At 51.3% G+C, this 20,415-nt stretch overlaps 8 protein-coding genes across 8 annotated transcripts; 5 read left to right on the top strand and 3 right to left on the bottom strand.

The window, feature by feature from the left end:
* Positions 1-21: 21 nt before the first annotated feature.
* Positions 22-4,190, bottom strand: PC9H_011498 (uncharacterized protein; the record flags this gene model as incomplete). Its single annotated transcript, XM_036780982.1, has 22 exons — positions 22-77; positions 141-186; positions 242-506; positions 563-746; positions 809-1,170; positions 1,222-1,308; positions 1,363-1,446; positions 1,527-1,539; positions 1,592-1,866; positions 1,915-2,237; positions 2,290-2,322; positions 2,375-2,383; positions 2,434-2,506; positions 2,566-2,641; positions 2,694-2,816; positions 2,865-3,037; positions 3,089-3,157; positions 3,209-3,221; positions 3,277-3,320; positions 3,376-3,582; positions 3,639-3,657; positions 3,707-4,190. 22 exons carry the CDS (start codon positions 4,188-4,190, stop codon positions 22-24), a joined length of 3,018 nt encoding a protein of 1,005 aa, XP_036626837.1.
* Positions 4,191-5,023: 833 nt separating this feature from the next.
* On the top strand, positions 5,024-6,262 carry NOP1 (Small subunit processome complex component; the record flags this gene model as incomplete). Its single annotated transcript, XM_036780981.1, has 6 exons — positions 5,024-5,033; positions 5,090-5,206; positions 5,263-5,687; positions 5,740-5,824; positions 5,880-6,176; positions 6,228-6,262. The coding sequence occupies 6 exons, from the start codon at positions 5,024-5,026 to the stop codon at positions 6,260-6,262; spliced, it is 969 nt and encodes a 322-aa protein (XP_036626836.1).
* Positions 6,263-6,903: 641 nt separating this feature from the next.
* On the top strand, positions 6,904-9,100 carry PC9H_011496 (uncharacterized protein; the record flags this gene model as incomplete). Its single annotated transcript, XM_036780980.1, has 7 exons — positions 6,904-7,049; positions 7,101-7,243; positions 7,290-7,360; positions 7,416-7,719; positions 7,768-7,900; positions 7,951-8,623; positions 8,687-9,100. 7 exons carry the CDS (start codon positions 6,904-6,906, stop codon positions 9,098-9,100), a joined length of 1,884 nt encoding a protein of 627 aa, XP_036626835.1.
* A 453-nt stretch (positions 9,101-9,553) lies between these two features.
* PC9H_011495 (uncharacterized protein) lies at positions 9,554-10,468 on the top strand (the record flags this gene model as incomplete). The annotated part of the gene is made up of 4 exons (XM_036780979.1): positions 9,554-9,592; positions 9,653-10,006; positions 10,067-10,264; positions 10,322-10,468. The coding sequence occupies 4 exons, from the start codon at positions 9,554-9,556 to the stop codon at positions 10,466-10,468; spliced, it is 738 nt and encodes a 245-aa protein (XP_036626834.1).
* Positions 10,469-11,053: 585 nt separating this feature from the next.
* PC9H_011494 (uncharacterized protein) lies at positions 11,054-11,628 on the top strand (the record flags this gene model as incomplete). The annotated part of the gene is made up of 4 exons (XM_036780978.1): positions 11,054-11,069; positions 11,126-11,196; positions 11,256-11,283; positions 11,339-11,628. 4 exons carry the CDS (start codon positions 11,054-11,056, stop codon positions 11,626-11,628), a joined length of 405 nt encoding a protein of 134 aa, XP_036626833.1.
* Positions 11,629-11,865: 237 nt separating this feature from the next.
* PC9H_011493 (uncharacterized protein) lies at positions 11,866-12,772 on the bottom strand (the record flags this gene model as incomplete). Its single annotated transcript, XM_036780977.1, has 4 exons — positions 11,866-12,200; positions 12,257-12,454; positions 12,509-12,662; positions 12,740-12,772. The coding sequence occupies 4 exons, from the start codon at positions 12,770-12,772 to the stop codon at positions 11,866-11,868; spliced, it is 720 nt and encodes a 239-aa protein (XP_036626832.1).
* A 1,282-nt stretch (positions 12,773-14,054) lies between these two features.
* On the bottom strand, positions 14,055-14,810 carry ASF1 (Histone chaperone asf1; the record flags this gene model as incomplete). Its single annotated transcript, XM_036780976.1, has 4 exons — positions 14,055-14,196; positions 14,251-14,596; positions 14,648-14,735; positions 14,790-14,810. 4 exons carry the CDS (start codon positions 14,808-14,810, stop codon positions 14,055-14,057), a joined length of 597 nt encoding a protein of 198 aa, XP_036626831.1.
* A 322-nt stretch (positions 14,811-15,132) lies between these two features.
* On the top strand, positions 15,133-19,999 carry PC9H_011491 (uncharacterized protein; the record flags this gene model as incomplete). The annotated part of the gene is made up of 6 exons (XM_036780975.1): positions 15,133-15,391; positions 15,445-15,598; positions 15,649-17,020; positions 17,079-19,226; positions 19,277-19,595; positions 19,647-19,999. 6 exons carry the CDS (start codon positions 15,133-15,135, stop codon positions 19,997-19,999), a joined length of 4,605 nt encoding a protein of 1,534 aa, XP_036626830.1.
* Between the last annotated feature and the right edge of the window lie 416 nt (positions 20,000-20,415).

Below are 20,415 nucleotides of genomic sequence, written 5' to 3'. Positions count from 1 at the left end.
TTCCTAATACCTGATTTCTCATCAAACTCTGACGCTCTCTGGTGGACCTAAGTAACTGGGTCGAAGGCCGCCGGCGTCTTGACGTCGCAAAACGAAAATCAATGATCGCCCCTAGCAACATCGACGGAGAAGCAGCTCACCAATGAAGATCTTCTGGACCACGACAGCTGGTTCTATCATCCAAATCTACGATAAATGAATTTAGTCGCTTCTGAGAGGTATGTGGCAGTGACGTGCTGACCCTCAGGGTGTGCGTTCCAGGCTGTAGCCCAGTAAACGAGGTCTGGACTGGGACAATGGAATTTGCAACGAACGCGTTCCATTCGGATGGCAGGGCACCTGGAACAGCAGGGGGTATGAAGTATTTTGTTTGAGGATTTAGGTTGTCGATCTGCACGGCCACCCCCAACGGTCTGTCTAGTCCGTTCGCATTGAGAGAAGGGGACACTAATGTGGTCACGTTGAGCCCGCCTCCTATCGTGTTGAAGTTAACAAAGTCATATTCCCTAAGTGTATTAAATTTAGTCGCTTTGTTGTCGCCGAGACGAGAGAAAGGGCTCACAATGATGGACCGCTTCCTGCCGTGAAATTTCCGCCGTTGTTGTCTCCGAACCTCGGCATTGGCGTCACGGCGGACAGAGTTCGGCCATATCCTACAAGTTCCGTCCAAGTTATACCAGAAACAGTGGTATTTCTCGAAGCATGTGCTGCTTCCATAGAAATGACGCCACTACCTTCCACGAAGCCTGCAACGACGATAGATCGACGATAATGGATTAAAACTCCAATCCAAATTGTTTCCACTTACCTTTGAAACCGCTAGGGACGTCGTTGCGCGTTGCCGCGACATTTACAGTCACGGTCGAGGAGGGTTGGCCCTGTGGCGTCGCCTTGAACGAGATTACAGCCGCACTCTTGCCAGCACTTATTGAGTTCCAGTTCTTGACGCTGACAAAGACCCTCTGCTCAGGAGAGTCTGGCGAGATGGACCCTTGCGAGGGGCTCAGTTGCAGCCAGGACACGTTACTCGTCGCCGTGAAAGTAAAGGGAGTGGGTCCACCTGCACCAATGTCGATGTAACGGTTGCCGAATGGATCATTTGAGTCCAACGAGACACTCGGAGGACCGCAGTTGAACCCTTGACTGCATTGATTTGGATTGTCGCCTGGCCTGCATAAGATCAGGGCAATGATCTTTGCTTGGAACTTGTCGGATACATACCATGCGCCTAAGGTGCCTTCAGGGACAATCCTCATGGGGCCTGCGAGTGCTTGCTTCTTCGGCTGCACCTTTGTGATAGCGGGCATACTACCGCAAGAGCCATTTTGTTATGGTGGTTACGAAGATATTATACTCACTCACGTATTCGCCATGGGTTGCTGCCAGTAATAGTATCCGAGATCTACCAACGAGTCAGAAGTTGGCATATGAGATTCAATAGCGCGACTAACGGGTTTGGTCCATCATACTGACGTTGCATGGTTCCATGATCAAGCCGCAATCGACAGCAGATAACGAAGACTCACTGATCCCATTTGCCTGTTTACACAGTGAGATCGTAACATGATTGACGCGTAACAATCTAGCATACCATCAAGTAGAGAATGATATTGCGTTTCCAAATCAAAGTCCTGCATAAAGAGGTCTTCGACTTGATCCGCGAGGCTATTAGTGCTGAGCCTGGCTTGCGAGGCTCTCATGTTATTTTGACCAGCAGAGATCAGCATCCTTCCTACAATGTCGCTCGCTACGACGGGGTGCTGGACCATCTGGAAAAACGCGGGCTTCATCGCAGAGGGGAGGCTGTCGTACACGGCTGTGGATGCATCACGTAGCCGCTTCCAGCTGTCGATGACGCTCTCGGCCCTTTGACAAATCAGCCTAATAGTATTTCGCTACAAACGCGGGACGTACTCGCGATAATCAATCAGGCTGTAAGTAGTGGGGCTAAGCAGTTCGTGCTTCCTGCGTGCGTTGAAACGTGTCAGATTGGCTACAATCTCGTTCACCTTTCCGGCATCGCTGGCCGAAAGATCGAATTCACGTTGGGCCCAGCTTGTGACAAAGGTGTCCAGATTATTGGGGTTCCATCGCGTCGAGTTCCATGCCATGTTGATGAAGAATTCCGTTTCTCGTTCATATGGTTTAAGGTCGCCGACGTTAACGATCCAAATTCTAGTAGCTTCACGATCGACAGCAATGGACATTTGTTCATAGACCTTAGAAATTTGATTTGTCTGCAAATAGTGATTAGGTCGTCGATCGCAACAAAGACGAACGATCTCGTACCGTTATCCATTTGTAGTCTCGGGGGTCGCCGACCTAAAGGACTTGTCAAGCATGGCTCCAGATTAGTAGCCAATTCCCAACATACATAGTCAAACTGATGGGATCCCCATTAGTGTCCGAATGGAAAGGAAGGTGGCAACATACGTGATAGTATACTCCTGCGCCACCAGTTCTGTTACGTTCGCTTTCAATAGGGAACCGTCTGATATTTCCCCAGCTGTTTGTTACTGTTAGTGGACATGGCCTTGGAGAGGACATACATGGGAGAGAACTGACTTATCGTCCGACCATAGTAGAGTTATGTCATCAGGAACTCGCATACCATCTTCGTAGTAACCCTCAACCTCTTTGTCTGTGGTAATCGTTAGAAGAGTCACTGATAGTAGCAGGTAGCTACTACGCACAAAGAGCCCAGACCTGGGGGACAGTCGTGATATCTGTGCCGTTGAAAACTTCCATAAGGATGTCACGCTGGTCGGACACGATTCGCTGTAGCAGAGCAATATTTGTATCTTCCGAGAGTGGTTCTAAAAGCCCGTCAGACATCAAGCACAACGAACACTGCGAGTACCAACCATCACCAGCACCACGCATTCCGACGGTGAATACGGACTCGAAGTTCTTCGCTCGTTGCGCTCCCTCGAGGAAGTACTGCCGGATAACTTCGGAGTTGGTGTTATAATCCCAAGGACCGGTTTCAAACAGGTTGAACTCGATCGGTGATGATCGCATCATGGGTTCCTGGTGACTACACTTGAAATGAGATCGATTTAGAGCTGAAGTATTTCTGTGACTATACCTAGTACCCATTACCACTCCGCACCAATCGGCGAGCGGCTGATTTACAGGATCGTCGATTGCGAATGCACTAGTTGAAGAGATCAGTAGAATTCTTAAAGGATAGAACCGACCCGCTTACCTTGACCATATCGCTGTACAAGTTAGCTTAGGGTTGTGTACCCTATAGCTAAGCTAACAATGACGCACCTGGCCACAAATAATTCGCCTTCAATCTTAGAAGAAGCTCAAACCTTCACGCGCCAAATAAGTTAAACCGCATAAACTCCATTTTCGTTTTCCACGTACAATTTTGTGTAGAACAGATGGTTGAACGGCGAGCCGGTGAGTTTAGCACCTGTCCCGTTGGTAAACTTTTCAGCCGCCCAGTTCTGCAAGGCAGGCTGTTCGTCATTCAGGAAGATGCCTCTATATTTAACAGTCGGGCTTCCGTGCGAGCATCCACCTGGAGTCACGAAGACGTCGGAGTGTTTTGTAGTCGGGACGTCTGCCCACCTGGTCTCGTCAGTTGACGAACTACACAATTATAACTCTGATCGGTTAGAACATACCAATACCACGGGGATACACCTAATAATAGCATGCGTAAGACTTCACGATGAAGATTCCACCTACTTACCAATCTGCTCAGAATGATCGTATATAGCGTAAATGGTACCCCGTTTGTCGGCACCGATCATGACATATGCGCGGTCAACGCCGGGTAGTGGGTTTACGACTACCCTCGTCATGAACGCCTCCCATTTCCCAGCAACGGAGGACACGTCCAGATTTGTGTTGTTGACAATTTGGTTGATCAACGACGACTTGCCCAATGTTCCAATAACAATCGGCAACCCTCGCAATGTAGAGGCGGTGACGTTAGATAATGATGGTTTTATACCAGTGACTTTCTGGATGTCGGACACAAAGTCGGACGCCGCCTGCTGAACGCCTGGCCAGTCATCGGAAGAAAGGACCACAGGGGAAGCTTTCTGTCCTTGAACCACCGGGAATGACGACGAGGACGACTGGAAAGAGACACAGCTGCTCTGCCCGATAGCATGGACTGTTCGGACAGCGGCAAAGAACGCTAGCAGAACGCCAGTGAGAGGCGAAAGCATCTTTCCTGGCTGTAGAAGGGGGCAAATACATCTGTTTAAATAACAGGACCACCATAAAGAAGAAATAGTCCCGAAGCAACCCCATCTCCGGAGCGCGTGCATAAATAGTCATTGCGGTCTGATGGAGGCTTGCAGAACACCTCCAGCTTCGAGGTGACGGACTAATATCGGCGATGTGGAGAATTTGACGGCATCAGAGCGGTACGGGGAGCCTTGTACGAGCCGCGTGGCGTAAGTATCATTGGATGGAGAGCGCTGCGACCTTGCGGAGCTACTACGTGCCATCGACTAGAAGCCTGAGGCCTGATCACCTGTACAAGTGCCGAACGAGCGGGTAAGGGTTAGACGTAAGTTCCTGAGAGGTTGCTGGCCAGTCCCCTTGCATGTGTGCCGACGAAAGGATGAAAGTTTACTAGCACTACCGACTCTGGAACAACTCACATTCGTCTAAACGCCTAGAATTTGTGGACACAGGCCTGAGCTTCATGAAGATGTTGATTTGATTTGTCGCCCCACGGTAGCCAAGGAAAGTCAAAAGAAAGTGAAGAAGAATCCTCGTTCGCATATCTGCTGCAACTGTGACCAACTGGTCCATCCACAGACCCGGACTCTTGAGGAGAGTCAATATCGAAACGTTCAGTACAGTAGTGACTTCAAGAACTTGACTCGTTTATTCTCACGTGTGACGTGCGTGATGAGTGTGTCACGGAGTGTCCGTATGGGGAATCGACAATCTCTTCAGAGTCCGCCAATTTTCACCAACTTCATCTTTTTGAGCAGATCGAACTCGCAAAGGGCACAAAGATCAGACTTCGCTAAACCTCTCGAAAACAATGGCATTCGGTATGTCCAAAAGATGATTGACCTTTAGAAGGGGCTGCTTGTTTATCGGGAACTAGGAGCATCGGGAGGCCGTGGCGGTTTTGGTGGAAGAGGTGGTGGTGGACGAGGTGGTGGAAGAGGTGGTGGAGACCGTGGCGGGTTTGGTGGACGGGGTGGACGGGGAGGAGGACGAGGTAAGTCTATCTGCAGTATACCTGTTCGTTTTCTTCACATAATTCCTCATATCTAGGCGGAGGTGTACGGGGTGGAGGTGTGCCTTCTAGAGGTGGCCGAGGAGGCAGAGGTGCGCCCGGTGGTAGAGGCGGTGGTAGAGGCGGTCGCGGCGGTCGGGGAGGAGCCAGGGGTGGTGCGAGAACCATCGTCGAACCCCATAAACACGAAGGCGTCTTCATTGCCAAAGGCAAGGAACACATGCTGGTCACCAAAAATCTCGTCCCCGGAGAATCTGTCTACGGTGAAAAGAGAATATCGGTAGAGGGGGGCGTCGACGATACGAAAGTCGAATACCGAGTGTGGAATCCTTTCCGTTCCAAGTTGGCTGCCGGTATTTTGGGGGGTTTGGATCATATTTTCATCAAGCCCGGTGCGAAAGTGTTGTACCTTGGCGCTGCTAGCGGCACGAGTGTGAGCCATGTAGCAGACCTTGTTGGACCGGTAAGCCTTTTCCCTCGTCTTATCTTCCTTCACGCTTGTTGACGCTTCGTAGGAAGGCGTTGTTTACGCCGTTGAATTCTCGCCTCGGTCGGGGAGAGATCTTATCAACATGGCAAAAAAGCGAACAAATGTTATACGTGCGTACCTCCCGACTCATGCATCTGCGTTGATACTCAGCCAGCCCTTGAACAGCCATCGTCGAAGATGCTCGCATGCCAAACAAATATCGCATGCTGCTGTCGACAGTCGATGTGATCTTCGCTGACGTTGCCCAGCCCGATCAAGCCCGTATTGTCGGTGTCAATGCCCACAGTTTCCTAAAAGACGGTGGCCACATCGTCATCTCGATAAAAGCTAGTTGTATCGATTCAACTATGCCCCCCGAGGTCGTGTTTGCGCGAGAATTAGAGAACCTCAAAGAGCAGCAGCTGAAACCGTTGGAACAAGTCACACTGGAGCCGTATGAGCGTGATCATGCTATGGTGTCAGGTACGCTCCTTCGTATCTTCCGTTCTCCCTTGTTGATCATTATCCAATTAGCTGTTTACCTGAGAAATAGGATGCCCACGACGTAGTGCTCTTCGTTCTCTCCTTCGTTTTACCTCGGGGCTCTGCATGCCAGCCGCTAGAAAAGTATTTCACCTGTTGTGTCGCTCTATCTATTTCGTGTAATATGATGAATTGTATCACCCAATACATGCGGCGCTCAGTGCTAACCACAGTGCACGAAAACAGCTTTCTACTAGTCAGATCTTCACAATCCAAATAAGCAACATAAAAGACATTGCGACGACCGACGTTGCTTGTGCTAATCCCTGTTGTGGTGCCGATCGCCTGTCAGTCCATTCAACTTTGACATGGTGCTGATTTCCAGGCTCGTCCATCATGAATATCGTCTCGTCCCGCCCAACCTCCCAGCTTCCGACTCCGACTCCTTAGTATTAGCTTATCTACTGTCGCATATCTCAACCGAGGTCAATTTGGCGGATGTGACACGCATGTCCAGACAGATCAGCATCAGCATTCGAAATTGTCGATTCCTACTCAATAGGAGTCCCCTGAAGCGTTCTAAGTCTCGTGCACTGTGGGAATACTCTACTCAATTGGGTTGTGATCGATCCATGCGTCTTGGTCCAAACTTGGTTCTACAGTCTCCAGATATCCGAATTGCTGGTTCACGACCGTAACCGAGACTTCTCATGTCCAAAAGCCCACCATGCCTCTCACAAATCGTTCCCTCATGTCCTCAACGCACCAGGACGAGCTCACCTCGACCGTATTTGATGCAATACACACTTTGCCACCAGCACGCAAAGCCAACTTCCTTCTCGACATGTCACTGGCCATGATAGAGGCCGGCGAGTGCGTGCACACGTAGGGGTCCTTTCGATTTATTTACCCTTCAATTTGCAGGTATGGCTCCGAGGTCGAGAACTACCTGGAAGTCTATCTACGGACACCCAACCTACCAAACGAAGATGTTGCAAAGGCACTGCTCGCACGGGGGAATGCCAGGAAAGCAACAGGGGAAAAGCTGTTAATCAAAGCGCAGCAAGGTGTGCAGATGCGTACTTCTTGCGCTTCGCTAGCTAACAACTACAGACTTCCAAGCCGCGTACAAACTAGACCCCTTAAACCGGGAGATACAGTCTCAAATTCGGAGGGACAAGCTGGTACTATTTGTGCCATTTATTCTACGTACCGTACAACCAATTTCGTGTGCTGCAGATACACTTCCAGAGCGAACCGGCTTCGCAACGTGCACCGCCAGAAGTATGGGAAACGATCGCGCGACATATACCGCGGCACCACCTGCGAACATGGCTGTTCGTCTCTGCATTCCACCGCAACATTGCTGTGCGGATAATATTCCGCACGCTCGACCTCTATTTTGGCGAAGACCAGGAGAACCTCAATCGAGGGTTGGACATCTTCGATCGCGTGAAGGCCGACCCAGTGTTTGCTAGCAGGGTGAAGTCGCTGAGGCTGCATTGGGCGTATGAAGAAGGGGATATGTTGGACCTTATGGCCCGTGAGCGACCCTCCACGATACTTCGTATGGCTTGCTTATCCTTCGTAGGCATCTTTCGCACTGCGCTTCCCGAGTTCAAAGCACTAGAAGACTTTGAATGGATAGGCTATCCCGAAATGAGGGCAGACATGGTGCAGGCCGTTCTGCAAAGCCACTCTCATCTACAGAGTCTCGGTCTAATGTTTGTTCCTCTCCAGCGATAGACGATCACCCGCTGAACAATCCTCTTAGCGGCTGGCACTTCGACGCGGTGGGCGTGTCAGCTTTCCGTAATCTCCGCAAATTCACCCTTCGCGCTGAGGATGACGATGGGTTTGCCGACATGGGGGAAGTTCGCACAGTTCTTGACCAGAACGAACGCACACTAAAGCACCTTGTACTCGGTGCGTACCTAGAGCGGCACCACTCCTGGGACAGCGCGTTCCAGTCAGTCACCATCAAGAACCTCACACATCTCGACCTCGTCGACACCCGCATCTCGCACATTGTTCTCGCACGCATAGCGCACGCACACAATCTCCAAAGCCTCACTCTCCACGGTACATTCGAAGAACCGTCCTCCGCTTCGGTCGTCTTTGGGAGCGACCACATCATCGACGGCCAACACACGTTCCTCCCCCACCTAGAAGCCTTCCGATTCGTCTTAATTGGCCACGATGATAACTTAGGCCTCTTCCAGAGCGTCACGCAGTTTCTGAGGCGAAGGCAGAGGTTGAGGAGATTGGATCTGGGGAACTGTCCGTGGGAGTTGGTCGCGGGTGTACTGCCCGATCTGAAGGGGCTGAGGGTGCTAGGTGTCAGGATCGCAACGCTGAACGCGCAGGTCGTCAAGTTGCTCGCATCATCGTTACCGGAGGAGATGTGTGCTATCACGCTCTCAACGGCCGTCTCTGAGCAACCAATGGTTCGTGTTCTCTTATATTACAGCGTGATTGCGAATCATCTGCCTGACGGATCGTTACCGTAGGACGAATATGCCTCGATGTTCAAGTCCTTCCCCAACCTCTCCTTCCTGCACTTCCAGGCAACCTCTAAACGCCGCCCGAAGCCGAACCTCATGTCTGAGAAGGAATACCTCATGCAGACGGAGATATGGCAGTCGTCCGTCAGGAGCATGGCTATCCATGTGCAGACCCTGGATTTCGTGGGGTGGCATGGGGAGCACTACGCCGTTGTGAGGGGCAGCGGATGGCCCCATGCCCCGTCGACGTCTTCTTACCTGCCAGGACCCTGGCGCGAGGGTGGCATGGTCGAGCTGAAGGAATTGCCGAGTAGGAGGCGTCTGGATTGCGGGAAGGGCGTGGATTTGGGCACGGAGGATGCGGCGTGGCTGGAGCGGAAGGACGTGCCGATGGATTATGAGATGCCCGGGCTCGAATGAGAGGATATTCGTGATGATGGTTGACAGGCAGTGCGGCGGCGGCAGTGGTGGACGACGACGACGACGACTGACCAGGTATTTCTGTTTTTCCGGACGGCCGCCGCTGAATGACTTTTGTATCCTTCCTTCTGTAGCTAATCCACGACGGTCGATATACTACCTACACTTTATTCGTCCTTTCGCTCATTTGTATCCGTATCATGCACACTGATATAAACGATAAACGATGGAAATCCTCAAGCCCAGTAGCTACTACTTGTAGCTAGATTTCAGCTAGGCCGAAGACAACTGACTACTTACGTGTTCGTTCCCCTATTGGTCGATTCTTTACTTCCAAGGTCAGTGCTTGACGCAGAAGCCCATGCCAAATCATGACGCCATGCGAGGCTGACTGATCATACGCACGGACGATCATCATTCATCCTGCTACGACTGTGGACCGCACCAATTACAATGTCTAAGAACGTAGTAATTGTTGGCGGACATGGCAAGGTTAGTCTCAGTTTGCCGACATTTGTGATGCGGTGCTGATGGTGATCTTTCGGTATGTAGGTTGGCCTTCGCCTCGCGAAGCTGCTATCTTCCAAACACACCGTCACCTCTATCATTCGAGACCCAGCCCAAGCAGAGGATATCGAGAAAGTTTCTGCGATACCTGTGGTACTTTCCATTGAAGACGACTCCCAATCCGCCTTTACCCAAGCGTTCAAAGACGCGGCAGCGGACGTTGTTGTGTGGTCCGCAGGCGCAGGCGGGAAAGGCGGCGCGGAGCGCACTGAGAAAGTGGACTACAAGGGCGCAGTTAAGGTGTTCGATGCCATCGAGGCTATAAATGGGAAGGTGCCGAGGCTCCTGTTGGTATCTGCCATAGATGTTCGGAACCCAGACAAGATTCCGGCCCATTATGTATGTCCCCCGAATACGGTCGTCAGTCTGCATTCATCGAGCTAATGACATCTATAATAGAACGAGGAAGACATCGCACTTTCGGAACGCATGCGTAAAGTGATCGGAACTTACATGAAGTGGAAGTACGAGGCAGACAAGAACCTCGTTAAGCGGGACGAATTCAAATGGACGATCCTCCGCCCTGGCGGATTGACTGACGAGCCAGGGAAAGGCACGGCGTCCATTGGTAGAACACATCTCAGCCCGACCATATCCGTAGGTCTTCGTCGCCTAGCTGTGTTTATGCCTCTGACCCTTTATATACCTTCATAGCGAGATGATGTTGCCCAAGTCCTCGCTTTGCTGGTCGACCGCGAAGACGCTGCTGGCCTCGCTATTGATCTTGTTGGTGGCGATACGCCCATTGAAGGAGCTTTGGATGCGATGATTAAGAAAGGCGAAACCGATTTCCTGGGATAAATAACGAAGTGAATCAAAAACAAGAAACGTGCTGCTGGAGCACTGTATATAATGGCAAACGCCTGTAAACTGTATGTCATACTTGGCATCTATCACTTGGAACATAGTCTGAGTCCTGCCATTGCGTGGGAGTTTTCCGGTGAGAGACTTTCGTGCCAAGAGTAGTAAGTACGATCAACTGCATCATCAAACTTCTGCCAGTACAGCGGACGTTCGACGCAATCGCCATCTAGGCCTGGATTTCGGACGTTACACAGCTGCCACGCTAGGCCGCAAAGCAGAAGCCCATCTCACATTTAGTACCGCGCTTGCAGACAAACAAATTCGGGCCCAGCCGCTCTGAACTTAGTGGGGAATTCCTAAATTCCCGCTTTTCCTTGGGTGAGCAAATCGGCCGCATGTTATTTCTACAACATATTCAGCGACCGGCGCCGTATAGTCTGAAAGTAGGTGCATGCTATGGACGCTATCCGCCTGCGCCAAATCGCTCCAAATTTCATACGTCATGGGACATCCTCTTGACCTTATAAACCATGATCGTCCGCTTTCCAAGATATCCAGTAAAACCAGGACCATCACACAGCCATGTCTTTAGGAGAAGGTGAATTGTCCCTCTCTTCCGTGTATATAACGACATAGATGCTTATGATGCACAAGCCGACGCAAAGTTTCCTGAGTCCGCCACAAACGGGTTGCCGCCGTCTCCAACGAGAGAGAACCCCGGACAGGTACCAAACATACTTTACTTCCCTGACAATATAATTAAAGGAACCCGCCCGTCACCTAGGTCTTTCCCAAGTCCGACCCTAGCCCAGGTCAGTAACGGTCGCTGCGTGGAATGATATCGCTGAAACTAAGAGGTAAATATAGCGCCGCCCGCACGGGAACCAATCGTCGGAAACGACCAATTTACAGGCAATCCATTCCTTATCAGATCCGCCTTGCAGAAGTTAGACCAGGCGATTGGTGAAGTCGTTGATATGCTAGAGAATGAAGGACAGGCAGTCGGCGGATCAGCTGAGGAGGATACGTTCGTGCACAAATTGAAGAGCTGGAAAATGGAATTGGAAAAGTTGCGAGGGAATCACCGTAGCGGCGGAAGCCATCAAGAGGCAGTGTCAGCCCCGCCCGAGACGGAAGGCGGTATGTTCACCGATTAAACCAGACGGACAGCACGGGGAGTTTGTAGCTTCGTTCAGATCGGCGGAAGGGATGTTGTTTCAATGAATATAAACCAGTGAACTAGAATTTGGGTATTATTGTCGGTCAGACCTCATACTAATACAGGAAACGCCGAGTATGTTCGTCGTGCCATGCGCAACCCTGCAAAGCATCGCGCTCCAGCAACCAGACCGCTAATCGTGGATTTGGAACCTCATGGCGAGATAAAGGCTAATCTACTCGATTCGAATTGGTCTGACGGTTCGTGATCGCCCAACCCGCTCGGGACGCTGGTAAGGCTCCCCTTGCTGATGCATCGATCTGTTCGGGGTACAGAAAATCCCGAATCGATATGGCCGTGGTCTAAGCGACGGCGTGACATTCACAGGTATATCGTCTTCCTGCTGTTCTTCATCGCTGTCACTGCTGCTGTCGCTATCGTCATTCGTCTGAGCCCTGATTTGATACATCCGAGGGCGACCCTTGGTTATGTTCAACGGGAGGAAGCCCCTCACCATTTGGCCGCGAGAAGTTTCCTTTCGAAGGCGACTGGGTGGGAAGGCATCTGGGGCTGAACAATTAATTAGCTATTGGTCGTTATGGCCAAATTCTGAGGCCTCGACCTACGTGGCATGAGGTTTGATGAGTTGTCGATTGTATTTTCCTCAACGGATGAATATTTTCCCTTGTACGCCAGTCGTGGAGGCATTGCAGAGGAGTGGCCGGTAGCCATGCTGCCCACAGAGAATCTTCGCTTGGCGCTGACTATATTGCGTTCTATGATGAAGTCACCAGAAAGCGGGAGAAGCAATTTGTTGAGTCGAGCTACATGTAGCCAATCAGTATCTCCGCTGCTGAAAATGGGGTCATTAAATATACCCTTGAGTGACGAGTCGTTAGTTAGTAAATAGCGGTGAGAAGACAATTCCCGCAGCAGATCAAAGTATAGGTTCTTGAACGGGGCACGGCTCGGCGAGCAGCTAGAAAACGAATATAACTGGATGCCAGCGGCCCGTAGAGTCGAGCGCGCCACCTGGATCGAAATATCAATGAGCACCATCGTGTGATAGTATATACGGAGGCGCCTCGTGTATTTATCTACGAACTTACCTCTGTCAAAGCGATTATCTGGATGGCCGACATATGATTAGTCGGGACTTCAGTTGAGTATAAAGGGGTCGTCAAACCTTCTTAGAATCTCTCTGAATTTCTGAGGACGTGAGGGTTCGGATTATGGAGAGGAGAGTCTGGGAAGCCTCGAGGAATGATTTGAGCGAACTTAGGTCCGCGGCTAATCGGGGGGCCCTTTGTGATAAATCCCCCAATGCACTCGTTGTTTGGGACATGCCCCAAAGCAATTTGGAGGTACACGATGAAAGGGATAAATTCGAGGATGAGAAGCAGGAGAAAGGGAGCTGGAGGAGTGTTACCCTTTTGAGAGCGGCACAGGTTTGTTTACAAGTTGTGTGTCAGGTTCAACTGCCCGGATCCGTAGCCAGTGTGCCACGGTACATGCCGGCGTTAATGTGTCTAGACAACGCTGAGACAACGGGATCATCAATATTAACCCGTCCGGCACCCAGTTCGAAGCAGACACATTAATACGTCCTGTTTCCGTGAGATGCCCACAAAAAGGGTCCGTACTGAGAGAGAGCTCTTCCTCAGAACCCGGCTGAAGCTGTCTCGGAGTGGCTACTCTCGCGGCGGGGGTTATCTGGGCTTGAAAATCAAGGAAGTTCACTCTCCGCGTGAACTAACTGAACCATGGAATTGTCAGTAAACTTCTAGTCGTATTCTGGACAAAGCGATGGCTTTCGGGATGTCCCTTATTATCGCCGCAAAATACTTGTCCCAGTGCTGTAGGAAATTCGGACACAGTTTCATGTCGGGCGCTTGACCGAAGCTTGATTACCGTAGACCTAGACAGCCATTCACATTCAAATGTGATACCCATGGTGACGACGGCATCGAATGAATAGATGAAAAGAACATAGACATCGCTGATGTTCAACATCGTTTACCAGCTGCCATATGGATGAATATCCACCGGTAACCTACATAATCAACAACCCCAGTCAGAAAAACATGGCGACTGTCGCGTGCGATCGGGGTGCTGTAAAGTTCTTTTATGGATACCCAGAAGCAGGGTTCCGCGTAAACAGTGGTAACGACACGGTTTACTATGCTCACGATAGATTCATGCCTTGATGTGGGTGAAGGACCTCAGAACCTAGAAGGTCGAGCTACATCAGTAATAATTGTACCCGATGGACGATGACAACTCAACGGGTGTCAGGAAATGACGAGGGTTGAGGAGCAGCTCAAAAGCCAGGTATAATCATTAAGACTGATCTGACAATAAAATTACACACACACTCAAGACATCAGCTACATACTACACGGATGATGGCTAAGCCTACGAATGTTATGACTCGGACAACCCGTTCGGCTTTGATTTAGCCTCCACTTCATCAGATGCATCGTCATCTAAGTCGTTGGCTGATGGAACAGCAGCAGAAGTGGCGGCACCGGCTGCGACCTGGCCTAGTTGGGGAGGTGAAACATCCCTGTGGCCCAAGGTGAGACACTATCTCATGGATGTGGGTTTGAGAAGCACGCACCATTTGATCTGGAAGCGGGTTACACGAGGCTTCTGGCTGATATCCCGTACTAGTCGCTCAAAGACGATGTTTTTAGGTGGGTTCTCTTTCATTTCTTCGTTATCGTATTCGGTATTTTGATAGTATCCCACGCGAACGAACTCTTGGTCTTTGTACGAGGCGGTGAGGATAAGAGCCGCTACACCCAGCACGTCTTCCGTGGGAATTTTTGAGGGTTCGGGTGGTGCTCCAGAGAAAACGAAGGAGTTAACGCCTGAGGGCACTGGTCCTACTAGGCAGTCGTCGAGTTCTTGATCCAGTTCTTCGTGGTCGGGCGATGAGACATAGATGAGTTTCCACTCCAGATCTGAAGAAGAAGGTCAAGGGATACTCGGGCATCATTGGTCCGCATGCCCACCATCTGTTAACGGGGCAATACAATCGAACGTCACGCGGAACTGATACTCGTCCAAGAAACGAGCAGGATTATTGATAAATTCAACGTTCTGTGGCGAGGGGAATTAGTGACTGGGAATTTTGGTAGATATCAGAGTACGCACTCTGATGGATACTATCGACATGGAGAAATCAGAACAAAAAGCAGAGGTGGTGGTACAAGTTCAAGCGATTCGCGACTGTCGCGACGGTACACGTGACGTGTGACTGTGACGGTCACGCGACTGTATTGTACCCTGTGGGCCTTTCTTAATGTCTTTCCTGCAAAACAATAAAGGGATGCAGTAAGATTCCGACGCCGCTGGGACCCGGCTTTGCTTGCTATCTAATCCACTTCCATCCGTTTCCAGCCCCAAGCTTGAACCAGCTTCAGGGGAGTGGCGCGGGTTCACATCCACAACTGTACTGCTTCGACTGTTATCGAGATAATCGCGCTCTCAAGGCCTCATGGCTCAATCCGACCAAGACGACAACTCACGCCCAGACACGCCTCAAGCGATTCCTATACCCGTAGCCGACGTTGCTGCTCCAGGCTCGGCCTCAGGGAGTCCACCTGTGAACCCCCCTAGCACGTTCCACCTACCGATACCCGCACCAGTCCTCAGCAAGCCACAGGCTTCATTTACGCTACACGATATCATTAATGACCACGATGAGAACGACCCCTTGCCTTCAGAAATAGCATCGGCAGATATTTCCATTGCTAGTATGTCTCACACTGTCTATACACATCACCCACTAGAAGCTGACTTCTCCTAGCCGACGGCAGCTTTGTAGAGACTTCTTCAGGGCCAGCTGCACGGGAGTTGAAGAGACGCTATGATCAACAGTATGGGGTAGGCCTGAACGTTCGCTCGCCATACGCAATCACTGCGTTCGTGAATCAGCATGGGAAGCAGATGTATCGAGTTGGGTGAGTGGCTATCTGACCACTAGTCGAATGGGAAATGAACTGGATGGTAGCCACCGGGACCTCACAGCCCCTGGTGCAGCAGCAGCAGAGATCGAGGAACGGCTCTCGTCTAGCGACTCACTTCAGGCTCCCCGCCCAAAGAGACGTTCACGCATGAGCGTACATACATTTATACCTCCTACGGTTCTCAAACTCGCTGGCGCAACGCAGCCCCCACGACCGCACACATCGTCAGGCCGCAAGCTTAGGAAGACTCGATCTATTCCCGACATGTACGGGGGTACATCGTCAACCTCTAATGGGGTGTCGGCACGCGCACACTCGCAGAGCGTCACGGCGGCAGATTTGCCACGGCCACTGATCATAGACACCTCCTCTTCGCACGGGGACATCTTCAGCAGCCTGATGGGGTGGTCTCTCCCTTCAACAAGCACTGAATCCACCCCCAGCTCAGAAGGCTCGCACAGGTTTCCGTTACTCCTTGCATATCCTTTTGGACCAGAGGTATCGTTTGACTCTCCGTCTAGAAAACCACCGAGTTACTTGCCGACCCCGCGGTTGTTGCGCGAGATGCAGTCGTTTGAGTCGGTGATGACGGCTCGCCAAATGGACGGGCGGACGATGACAACAGACGATGAGCCTAAGTCCCCCGAGACACCTGAAGAGAAGCGGCCACCATCAGCAATACGAATACGGCCATCGTTGCCCTCTCTTGACATATCGTCCGAGTTTACGCCATCCTTTGGAACACGATACTCTACCGATGTCTTCGACGTTTTGCAGACCTACCGTGGTTTACCACTCCTCGATAAGCTTCTGCCAGAGTCAGAAGAAGGTCCCGTAATCAAGATGTCCCTATCTTCTGACGACACGGCTGCACCACGCGACGACCCACGGTTTGTAATCTGGGGCGAGGTGCAGGTCGAAAACGACGGGGACGACGTGTCCGTTTCTCAAGGGAGCTATACGGATATATCTGTTTCCGCTCGGTCATCCACGATTTCACGAAAGCGTAGCATTATAAAGGGCAAAGCACCCGAAATACGCAAGCCGCGTCCCGGGTCAACGACAAAAATCCTCGTTGCGGCGACCATTGAGAGATGGATTGCCCAATTGACTAGCGACCTGAACTATGACGAATTATTGGACTTCTTCATGACTTATCGGACATACATTAACGCTGTCGACCTTTGCCATCTCTTGATTTGTCGTTTCCATTGGGCTCTAGCGCAACCAAGTTCGCCGACAGACGAGCGAGTTCGGCGAATAGTTCGCGTCAGAACCTTTGTGGCTATACGATATTGGTTACTGACTTTCTTCGTTGTTGATTTTACCCCTAACCGAGAATTGAGGCTCTTGGTTGCTAACTGGCTTAACACCCTCGTTCGTGATCCGACCTTGCAGCAGCATTCCGACGGCCTGGTGCGTTAACTTGTTTGCTGTGTCGGTTTCCCTCTAGATTCATAAACACATCCTTTAGAGTATTGTACGCAAATTGCGCAGAGTAGCGAAAGACTGCAAGAAAGCAAATACCCGCACAAATCACGCTCCTTCGTCACAGCCTCGCCCTCCAAAGCCTGAAGCTACCAAGCCAGAGCACGTTCTGGGAGAGAAGTTCGCCGAGGCCACACGACAGCTACGCCCAGAAGACGAGGACTCGGATGTCGACTTAGACTTCCTCGACGATGCTATTCCTGATGTCGCTGATACGGCTGACGCTCCGGGCATCCAGAACTCCGATTCGTCTGACGGTGTAAGCTCTTCCCGCCCAACATCCATTCCTTTATCTTCGCTCCATATCCTTCAACAAACCAAACGAGCTCCTGGCCCTGGACCCGAGCCGGACGGCCCCTTCGTCCAAACACCTGCGACTCTTCCCATACACCACAGCGCGCTTTCCCGCGTCATCGTCAAAACCATAGGCCGACTTGGCCGATGGAAGCGTGTGCTCAATTCAAGAGCAACGGTGCGCGCTCCATTGGGAGTATGTGGGGATGTGTCTGCCTTTGACCTGGAATTAACGGCGTCTCGAGACTTACTCACGGTCAATGGAGGTGTTGAGCAATATCTCAAGATGATCGAGCCTGGTCCTAGACAGCCTCCTGTGATAACCAGCCCAGAGAACACCCCGGTCGCTGATAGCCAAGAGAACACGCCCGTCGTCGAAAGTCAGCCAGAGGCTGCTCCTGATCCTGGTGCACCATCTTCCCCTCCCTCATACGAAGCATCGGTGTCAATCTCTTCGCCAGTCGACCAAGATGAACCCGAGGAAGAACCCAAAAGTCCCCCGGGACTCGATGTCGAAACCGAGGAATCGGGCGCGACGCAGGTCCCAGTGGCTCCTGTGGAACGAAGCCCATCTCCTCAGCCCTCAACGTCAGAACTCGATTCTGCGCCTTCCGAAAGAGCACTGTCGTTTCGGACGTCATCCACGGACTCTTTTGGGAGCCCTTTGGCGCCAGGCGCGTCCACATTCACCTCCGGTCCAACGCCGTGGGGCTTTGACGTCGTCTCCATCGATGATCTTGATCTGTCGGACACGTCTGACGATGAGCATGCCGGTGATGCATCCGCTCATCCCGGAATCCGCCAACCTGCGAGGCGACTGCCCCTCAGACGCGATTTTGAGTTTGTTCGTCGTGACACCGTCTCATCGATCAGCGTTATGACCAGAGACTCTGTGGCGTCCATTTCATCAGACACGTCAGGGCGCGGAGACCACGTACTGGGTGGTGGCATACAACAGTGGCAACTACACGCATTGATTGATTCACTCAGCGTCGATGAAGGTGGCGATGTTGATGATGCGTTGCAACGACTAGAGGGCCAAATCAATCCCAAGAAGCGGAAGGAGAAAGCGATGAAAGTTGATGGTTGGATAAGAGCAATTCAGGAACGAATGGCTGCTGGGGATTACGAAGACGAGCCACCTCGGTTCCTCTCTGATGAGGAGGACGATGATGAGGAGACTTCTTCGCTGCGTGCTGGTGACATTAGGTTGCAGGGATATGGCGACAGACTCTCTATCCCACCCTCGTCACCTGAAGGACTAGAATCCACACGCTCGATTTCACCCATGGACATGGCGACAACTCCGATGGCCAAGCAACATACAATCCCTCCCAGACCGGTAACTATGGCATCCATGGACTACTCGTTAGAGTCACATTCACATTCACACTCACATTCATCCACACTCGATGACGTTGTCCCGTTGGAGATTCAACAAAGCCGTCTCAGTCTGTCGAGTTCCCCGCAGTATTCTAACCAATACGTGAACCCTAATGCTCCTCGCATCCATCAGTCATTCGTGCTCCTCCAACGCGCCGAGGCACTTGCGGAGCACTTCGCGATGATCGACCGCGAGCTTTTCCTCGGTCTCCGCTTTGAGGAACTGGTGCTTGATGACTGGAAGTCTTCTGAAGGGGTTAATATTCTAGATTGGGCTCAATATTTGAAGGATAGAGCACGATGGAAAGCCGAGGGTCGCAACGCCGAGAAGACCACCGCGCTTGCTGCAATCCGCGGGCGGTTCAATCTTGTTGCGAATTTCGTTATTTCGGAGATTATCCTGACACGCCCTGAAGCTCGCCCGCTCCTCTTCAGTAAATTCATTCGGATTGCAATTGTACGTGAAATGCTCTATATTTGGCGACCTTGACTCATCTTGACCGTCAGAAATCCTACGAGTTGAGCAGCTTCCACACGCTCGTCGCCATCATGGCCGGGCTGGAGAACCCATGGACGCAGATGGCGATGAAGCGCTCCTGGAGCCGAGTGGGGATGTACGAGCTGCGCATCTACGAAGATCTCAAGGTTTGGACGACCCCTGACGACGACTTCAAATACATGCGCAACACGATCGAGTCCATTGCCGACAACAAACCTGCGGATACGAGCACACACGCAGCGTCTGTCACTAGCGGCGGAGGGACCAACCGGAGCAAGGCAGGCTCTGAGAGCAAGCCCGTTCCTACAGCGTGTGTTCCATTTATCGGTATGCCATCGTTTCCGTTCCTTGTGATGGTTGCTCACGATATATTTTCAGGCGTATATCTTGCTCAACTGCGACGGTATAGCAAGCTCCCCGATTTGATTGATCCCACAGCTCCCAATGAGGCTGTTGGGATCGATCTTGTGACCGGCAACTTCGAGACACCCGCACACCCCGAGGTCTTCTCTTCCCTAGCCCCCCTTCCGCCGTCGATGCATCTAGAGCCCCTCATCAATGTCCACAAGCAACGCAAAATCGCGAAAGTGATCAAGTCGCTTGTCGCAGGACAGCATCTGGCGAGTCGTGTGCAGTTCCAGGTCGACAAAAAGCTGCTCCAGCGTTGTCTCAAGCTCATAGCTTTAGATGAAAACACGCTGCAGCGAGCCTATGCCATGTACGATTCATGAAAGTAACGGCTGGTATTGTTGTATCATACTCTTTTCTTCTCGGATGGGCATTGTTTTCGTGTACGTATTTAAACAGATAGAGGCTTTGTTTTGGAAATTAAAGTTACTAAAGTTACAAGCATTCACGAAGGGGATTAACTAGGACCCTTATATAGTACACATTTCGGCCGCTCGGCCTGGGCGTTTCGTACACTTCGAAGTTTGGGGTCAAAAATGGACGAAAACCATGATCCACAGTACAAATTTGAGACGACTCCTCTTGCAAGTTGGGCAGACGTGTTCTTCATATGGCAATGTATCTCACTGATTAGCTTACAGTCTCTACACACACTGAACGGGCTTCAAAGCTGGAAGTACAGCGTATAAAACTTGTATAAAACCCAGAAAGCGGTCCTGGGGGTCCTGCAATCAAGGCC

The sequence above is a fragment of the Pleurotus ostreatus genome, assembly GCF_014466165.1.
Source record: "Pleurotus ostreatus strain PC9 chromosome Unknown scaffold_9, whole genome shotgun sequence".
In the NCBI taxonomy this organism is placed as follows: Eukaryota; Fungi; Basidiomycota; class Agaricomycetes; order Agaricales; family Pleurotaceae; genus Pleurotus; species Pleurotus ostreatus.
The sequence above is the reverse complement of the archived record's forward strand: the minus strand, read 5'-3'. Positions and strand labels throughout refer to the sequence as shown.